The sequence below is a fragment of the Camelina sativa genome, chromosome 5 (assembly GCF_000633955.1).
Source record: "Camelina sativa cultivar DH55 chromosome 5, Cs, whole genome shotgun sequence".
NCBI lineage: Eukaryota > Viridiplantae > Streptophyta > Magnoliopsida > Brassicales > Brassicaceae > Camelina > Camelina sativa.
The window spans coordinates 12193542-12201984 of record NC_025689.1 but is presented as its reverse complement, the minus strand read 5'-3'; the positions used below and the strand labels follow the sequence as shown (position 1 = coordinate 12201984).

General features: G+C 31.8%; 2 protein-coding genes across 3 annotated transcripts in view; both read right to left on the bottom strand.

Moving 5' to 3' along the window:
* Positions 1 to 1085, bottom strand: part of LOC104786642 (laccase-3-like) — a 2905-nt gene extending 1820 nt beyond the window's left edge. The window contains exons 1-4 of one of the 2 annotated variants that reach the window (XM_019245867.1): positions 953 to 1085; positions 707 to 858; positions 368 to 612; positions 112 to 275 (exon numbers count right to left, since the gene is read on the bottom strand). In XM_019245867.1, the coding sequence (XP_019101412.1) occupies positions 112 to 275; positions 368 to 612; positions 707 to 858; positions 953 to 1051 (660 nt within the window). In that variant the 5' untranslated portion in view covers positions 1052 to 1085. The remainder of the gene's footprint in view (positions 1 to 111; positions 276 to 367; positions 613 to 706; positions 859 to 952) is intronic. The other variant, XM_010512091.1, reaches the window with a different exon arrangement.
* On the bottom strand, positions 3628 to 5105 carry LOC104786641 (GDSL esterase/lipase At2g30220-like). Its single transcript, XM_010512089.1, has 3 exons — positions 4473 to 5105; positions 4098 to 4356; positions 3628 to 4006 (listed from the first exon to the last, which is right to left on the bottom strand). The coding sequence occupies exons 1-3, from the start codon at positions 5103 to 5105 to the stop codon at positions 3813 to 3815; spliced, it is 1086 nt and encodes a 361-aa protein (XP_010510391.1). The 3' UTR covers positions 3628 to 3812.

Sequence of the window (8443 nt, the reverse complement as noted above, 5' to 3'; positions counted from 1 at the left end):
GGTGAATGGTTTTGTATAGGCGGAATCAGTTTCAACGACTGTGAGCTGGTGGTTGGCGACTGAGAAGAAGAGCTCTTGGTTCATACCAGTGTTGATGACTCGAAGCTGAACAGTCTCGCCAGGGAAAATTGGAAAACGCATGGTCCCAGCCCGGGAACAGCGGTAAAGATCCCCTGGTTGACCATTAATTGTGTAAGCATCAGAGACATTAGCTGCTGCTCCCGTGAACTGTGCTTGCCTCAAAACGTCCATTGGGTTTCTATCCCACCATTCCCCTAATTTTCATTACAAGTATTTAGCATTAGACGTGACTATAAAAAGAACAAAAAAATGCAATTTGAAGTGGTTAGAAGTTATAAAATCTTGCCAAGAAGAATTGGGATGTCACGTTTAGGCATAACGAAGGGATAAGGAGAACCGAGACGAGGGTAAATAATGAGAGCACCATAGACGGTGGCTCTTAGCCAGCGGCTATGAGCGTGCCACCAAAGTGTACCCTCTTGGTCCTCGATTGTGAATTTGTAAGTATAGCTTTGTCCTGGACGGATAGGACACTGTGTTATGTACTCAGGACCATCAGCCCATGGATTCCGCATCTGTCTAAGTCCATGCCTGTTCCATAAACAGAGTATTAAAACAGAGCAGAACGTGACAAAACATATGTGAATATGTTTGTTAAATATGATGTTCAAATCTATTAAATTACCAGTGGATACTAATGTTGTAACGGGCTCTGTTGATAACAGTGATTGCGACAGAGTCACCGTTCCTGACCTCGAGCGTTGGACCAGGGAACTGACCGTTCACAGTGATACTTTGGTGAGTTCTGCACAGCCTCGTCACTGGTCTCGGCGCAATCTAAAGTCATCGTCGATTACACATTTACATTAATCACATTCGTTCGTGAAAACATACCAAAAAGCTTTGATGTAACATGAGTAGCTTAGCTTACCACGAATTGACGGACGTGATGTTCAGCGGAAGCGAGGAATGCGAAGTAGGCTAGAAGGGCAATGCATGATACAAAGGAGAGTCGTGGAAGAGACTCCATTGTTGCTTCACTGTGAAGAAGCTTTGTGTTGGAGATTTTGTGATGTGAGTTGAGAGAAAGAGGTAAAGAAGGGTATTTATACACCACTAAAGCGGGAAACAACATACTGTAGCTTTCGTGAATTCGTTAGCAATTAGGATGAATTATTATTATATTAAAGTGGAAACTAATATTAGGTTTATAGAGTCAGCGGGAGGGAGAAAAATGAAAATAGTTTACAATGGGTTAAGTTGATTTGGTGCACCCACTTGACTAGTTTGGTACTAGGATCCTCTCTTTACTTGATTATAAATCATAATGATCAAAATTATCAAAGATTCTTTAAAAATGATTTTTGATTAACTAATTTGTTTTATTAATTAGGAGGATCTATTGAATTTCTTACTAATATAATATTATTATTTTTACTGCACTTTAGTGTTATAAAATTTTCATTAGTCAATCTCTTAAATAATTTTAGTTTAGTTTAATATTTGTAATGTAGTTTAACCTAAATACCTTCTAATATTTTATCTTAAATTAGAAGGTTTGTAATTAATATCTGTTAAATCATATCAAATAACATTTGAAAATATATTCAATTTCATTAATTAGTTTTGTTTTTTGTTGTTAGCTTAGTAACATGTTGTGTTTCAAAAAAAAAAAAAAAAAAAAAAANAGTAACATGTATGTTCACATTCGTATTTTCTCATTAAATATTCACGTTCACGTTCTTAATTAGCGTACGTTCCCATTCTTAAGTAGCATACGTTTATGTTGTGTTGTCACCTTCAAGTAGGTTTTTAGAGTTATTGTTGACTTTAATAATTACTTTGTAAAGACGGAAATTAATATTGTGGCCGGGGTCTCATTAACGGCTAATCACATTTAATAATTTCGTCAAATAGGAAAGCTACGTAAAATATGTAAATCACGTTCTCTTGTCACTCTCGTATGTGCATGTATAGCTCAACTATTGAACGTCATCTAAATCTTGCGACTCGTATCCAAGTCTTTTATACTCATTAGTTTCATACTACATTTTATTTTGTTGTTCTTTCAAGAATTGATCCCCGTAGCTAGCTCTTACTAATTATAATGTTCTATAAAATAATGTATAACAGTATAAGGTTGCCTATGCTTAGGCGCTAATCAGTGGCGGATCTAGCCAATCTTCACATCAGGTGCAAAAACTGTAAAAATGGTAGTGAGGTGGAGATTGAACACCTGACCTCATTATTAATATGGTGCATTCTTACCAATAAGCCATTTTAACCTTAGTAACTTCTATTCATTTTAAAGGTTTTTATATTTCCATATGGTGCATATGCACCACCCTTCACCAAGGTAGATCCGCCCCTGGCGCTAATCGTGAAACGTCCCTAGATCAACTGAGATTGTCTTCTAGACATTAAAATCAGATGATTTTGTTATTGAATTTAGATGGTCTCAAGCGACTCGAGATAACCATTATTAATCATTTAACCCAAAAAGTTATTCGTCTGATCTCGTTTTATTTTGTGCGTAGAATACAGATTTTTTTTTTTTTTGGTATGTGTTAATTGCATACGTACATGACTACAAAACCTAATGAGCGCAGCATATAGCGCTTGCAATTGAAAATCACTCAATGAAAATAATAATGTGAAGATAGAAAAAATGGAAGGAAGTGGTTCGATAGGAGTTGAAATATGTGGTATGGATTTGGTATAGAACTCTATAACTAAGAAACTACCTAATCTTTATTTTTAAATAAAATGTTAGTTGATCTTTTAAGTCGCTCCATAGGCCATGGTCTCACATACACCCTCAATTCTATATATATCCCAATTCGTTTATAAAAGATACATATGTATGTAGATTATTTTGCTTAGCAAAAAAAAAAAGATACATATGTATGTAGATATTTATCGACGCCTTAATTTGAAACCTCGTATTGTAATATATACAAAACCCCTACACGTAAACGATATATAAACCCGTCGATGTGCACTGCGAGATATTTGCAACGTTGAAAAAAAGCCGATGGATTTAGCGACAATAAAGCTACTAACTTGTACTAAGTACTAACTAGTATGACTTATTTCATTATTTTTATATTAACAATGTAATTATCATTTTCAATATTTAAGTCAATGTGTGAATTGGGAGGAAGCAGGTTTAAGTGCTTTAACTAACTTTAACAGATCTGATATCCTCGAATTGAAAAAAAAAAAAACCCATTAGCTTACTTAACTCACACCCAACAAAGTACATCTCGTATTAAATTAGGTTGCCTGTAAATTGACATATTTGGTAATAAACTACTAATGCGAATAAGAATCATGTGGCTTTTATCTCGTTTTGATTATTTTTCTTATGGTTCACTTTTTAAAACGTTATAGTTTATACGTAAAAATAATTCATATAGAAGATTTTTGATTATAATGGAAAACGGGAGCTCAACTTTCACAAACAATTGAGCTCCACACTACAATTTTTACTCTTACTATGAGAGATTAGTCGGTCAGTAATTAACTTTCAGGATTTTCACAATTAAATGAATATCAAAAATAAAAATTTTAATAGTCACAACATTGCTATTTTCTTAACTCATGATCAACTTTTGTTTTTTTTAATGGCTAATTAACTCATACATTTATTTGGGTAACATAGAAAAACTATAAGAATAGTCCATTATAAATCACCCATTAGATCCATAGGGGTAGGGCCATAAACTTGTATGGTGGCTCATTACCTAAAATACATTGTTTAGTTGATTAATTTCGTAAATCATAGTGATTTAAGCCCAAAGCCACTCTTGAATCTGAGCATTTATTAAGTTCCCTAGGTATGTGTAAGCCGCCTCGGAGGGATGGATGGAGTCCCAAAACAAATGATCCGAATGATTGGGACAAGTACGTGAAAAGGAATTGCACAAGAAGCTCAATTCCATGTATCCTGTTCCACAACATCCTTTCTTCGTCTCCTTGAACCCTGTTTTCGTTTGTACGACGACGAATGTAAATTGCGTACGTTACTTAATCATAATTAGATGACTTGTGGAACAAGAAAGAAGGATATGTACCGTATTTGCTAGGGTTTTGGATCATGTCCATCACAGGGTCGTAGACGTTGGCGTAAAGGAACTTGCTTCCTGGTAGAGACGCTTTGATCTCAGGCAGTTTCTTTGCTAGTTTCTGATTGTACAAAACCGAGTCTTTGTTCTCTTGTTCCATACAACATCTCATGATGTTTCTCATTTTCATGGTCATTTGGATGGGTAAACATCCCATCGGGGGCAGCCCACCGACCAGAAAATTACGGCAACCTAAACTATAAAGCTCCTGCAAACAGGATTAATAGATTCAAGAGTCAGCACGACATATATATAAAATAAAATAGCTCAAAAAAATAAACTGACTCAGACTACCTAGAGAAACAAAATATATGAGATTTTTACCCGGACAAAACCGTCAAGCCTCTTGAGGACAAACTCTTGGTAACTATAGATAGTAGGATACTGGAGACGCCTTGTGGGGATATCGTAAAAGTTCAAGATGAAATCATTAGGTCCTGCGCTAATGACCACTAAAGCGTTGTTAACAATTTCCATAGCTTTCTTGTCTCCTACGATACCTTTGAGACGAGAAATGTAATTCTTGAACATGCTTGGTTGTTGTGAGACCGGGATCGCATGACTGGAGAGCGAGGTTCCGTCATCATAGCCAGCGCCGGCGGATGCGAAACAGACTCCAGTGACAATGTCTTGGTCGGAGATGTTTGGTTGTAGAAACGGAGGAACGAACTCTTTGATGTTGAGTTTGGTGGAGAGTACGTCAGAGATTAGCTTTCCGTTTGAGAATCTTCCATTAGCTTCGTGGCCGGGAAGATCAACGCCGTAAGGAAGATGTTTAGCTTTGAAAATGGCTTGTGGGTTGTAGTTGTTGTTGCCTGTATCTGCAGTAGAGTCGCCGAATATTAGAATCGCCGAGAAAAGCGGCTGTGTTGTGGCGTTTGCAGCCGCATTGCAAGACACGAGTAGTGTTACGACAAAGAAGAGACCAAACGCTATGGGTTTATTAGATATAAACATTGTGTTGGAGTTTTCTTTAGTGTTGAAATTTGTTTGTGATGCCGTTTTAAAGAGATCTTGAAAGTGATGTTCTGTTGGAGTCACTTAATTTTTGTACTAGCTTTCTGATTTTATCAGTGTTTGTTTCCTTAAAACAAATGGATACAAATAGAAGCTTTGAATATAATGGTCTAATATATTATCGAGATTGCACAAACAAAGATAACAAATCGGAAACAATTGCCTATATATTTTTTGTAATCTGAAACAATTATACCTCTATCCAAACGAGGGTTTTACTATTTTTTATATTAGTCCGATCCACTTTAAATTTATTTAAAACTATAATGAAATTCATTAAAATTTGGTCTTGAATCAATACAATAAAAACTGAATGTGTTACTCTCCAATGTTGACACCTCAGCTTTTTAGTTGAAGGAGGAGTTGACACATCAGTTAAAACAGTTAGCCAATCAAATTATAAGGATTAATACAGCTCAATATTTTTGTCCAATCCACATCATTCCTTCTGATTTCTGTTATGGGTCCAGCCCAGTTACAATAATGTCGAAGAAAAACAGTAAAAGAACCCAAGTTAACCTGTGTATGGCAACTGAGGAAAGTGACGATTAAGGGACACAAGGTTACGTATTATTTGTAATCTAACATCATTTTTGACAGTTTATTTTATTCTAAATAACAATCCACACTATGTGCAGAATAAAATAGTTAATAAATAATTTTACTGTAATTTATATATACAGAATCTATAATATTTATCGGTAAAATTATAATTTGGAATATAAAATTTATTTGTGTAGTATATATATTTTTTGTTTTATTTGAATATATAAAATTCTTGTATAATAATTAAGATTTAACTTATGGAAATTATTATAATATGGATTTTATATTATCTCACCATATGAATCAAAAGTTCTTAAAATTTTGTGGAAATGTAAGTAAGTAATGCAATTAAGTTATAAAGAAAATAAAAGAATTAAATTTTGGTTGTCATTTAAAAAAAAATATACAATGGTATGTAAATAAAAATACTATTAAAAGCTGATGACAAATAAATAAATCATTTCTCGAGCTTTGTGAGCTCAACATGTCAGTATTTTTTTGTTTTTGTGAGAAAACTTATATATATAAGGGATATGAACCAAACTAGAGTAATCTCTCAAGTGTGATTAGAGGATAAACTCTCTTTCTAAAGCGTACATAAACTAGAGTAAGTTAGTTACGTATTATCAAACAAAATTGTTTATGCATTTACTATTTCATTCCTTTTCACAGTGATGATTGCAGTGTTTGAATTTTGGCGTGTGATAACAAAGGTTCCTTGCCTCTCAAGATTTACATATAAGAACACCAGTGACAAATTAAACAATGTTTAAGATCGAAAACCAAATGTTTTTATTTAAGAAAACTAAATCATCTATAACTTTAAAAATAACATTGACAATTAACATAATCCTTATAAATGTTGTATACAGTTTAACATAAGTATAATATTTAAATAATAACACAAAACCAAACTAAAGTAAAAATATGTCTACTTACTTTGACATATGTGGACTTGTTATAAAAAAGAACAGGTAATTTACAAAAGAAAACAAACCAAAAATAATGTAACAACAACACAAACTATATAAACTTAGATGATTAAATTTGTAAACTACAAAAAATACACTACAACATAACACGACATTAATATATCTCCAACTAGGTTAAGTCTCGTGCAACGCACGAGATTATTACATTAATTTATTTTTTGGTTAAAAGTTTTTAGGACTAAATTAATTTTTAAAATTTTTTTTCGAGAGACTTTTCAATTTGAAGATCATACCAAAAAAGTCTATTTGTATCGAGAAACTTTGTTTTTTTGGTTAAAATTCATTAAGGTTTTGGAATTTTTTTATTTGTATTCATTAACTATATAGTTAATTTTAAATGATCAGCTTATCCTTTTCTAAATTATGAACAATTTAAAAAACCTTTTTAAAAGTTTAAATTATTATATTATTAATGTTTTTATTGAATTTTAAATTGTATTATAGTTAATACTATTTATATTTTATAATTAGGACATGTTATTTTGTGATGTAACCAAAATGCAATACATTTACTGTGAAATTTGTGATTGCAAAATAGAGTGTTGATATTTTGAATTCCTCGTAGATCCTGAAGACAAATTGAACATTATCCTTCTTTATATTGGGTGGCTTGCCTTTATGTTATTTCTAGGTCTTATATTACAATTTCCACATCAAATGTTCTTGTTGCATTTGGATTGTTATTCGCTTTCAAAGAAGACGTTGAGTGGTTGTGGGTTGGCTGGTCCAAATAATAGGATTGATGCATGTATAAAATCTGTCAAATTATTCATGAAATGTAATATAAAAATTTGTTATGTTTCTGAAATGTGGATTGTGTAGCTGATGTTGTTTTTTATCGGTATTTGAGCATTATATTAAAGTGTGAGTTTAGGAGGAAATCTTTGGTAATTTATTTTGGAGATAAGAATAAGGTNTGTCGGTATTTGAGCATTATATTAAAGTGTTAGTTTAGGAGGAAATCTTTGGTAATTTATTTTGGAGATAAGAATAAGGTATGACTTCAATTAAGCATAGATGCCATTAGAGAAAACTTTTTAATTTTAAANATATACAATGGTATGTAAATAAAAATACTATTAAAAGCTGATGACAAATAAATAAATCATTTCTCGAGCTTTGTGAGCTCAACATGTCAGTATTTTTTTGTTTTTGTGAGAAAACTTATATATATAAGNGAAATTGTAAGATACATATCATATAGTATCTAAAGTTAAAATTTAGAATTAAGCNAAAAAATATAAGATACATATCATATAGTATCTAAAGTTAAAATTTAGAATTAAGCTTTTCTAATAATATTAATTTTTTTTTTGACACATACAACAATAACAGCCAACCAAAAAAAAACTCAAAAATGTATAATATTTAAGAAAGAGTGAAAGATAATGAGAAAATGAGTATTCAAAGGATGGGAAGTCATGGGAGTTACAATTTAGAAACAAAAAGTATGAGAGTTAATTCTAATTTATTGTGTGTTGAATAAAATTGAGTGGAGAAATAAAGCTAATGCAATTTTATTTTATTTCAGTTTTAATATTAAAGTGTGAGTTAAATGTATATAATTAAATTTGTTTTATTTATGCTTTGATTGAATTTTCTTTTATTTTATTTTAGTTTTATATTAAAGTGTGAGTTAAGTTTATATTATTAAAAGTGTTTTATGTATAGTTCAATTGGAAATAATTTTATCAATTTTATATTAAAGTGTGAGTTAAATTTATATGATTGAATGTATTT

Coding starts and splice junctions, on each gene's coding strand:
- LOC104786641 (XM_010512089.1), bottom strand. CDS start 5,105: ATGTTTATATCTAATAAACCCATAGCGTTTGGTCTCTTCTTTGTCGTA. Junction 4,357..4,472: donor GGCTTGACGGTTTTGTCCGG/GTAAAAATCTCA, acceptor TCCTGTTTGCAG/GAGCTTTATAGTTTAGGTTG. Junction 4,007..4,097: donor CCAAAACCCTAGCAAATACG/GTACATATCCTT, acceptor AAACGAAAACAG/GGTTCAAGGAGACGAAGAAA.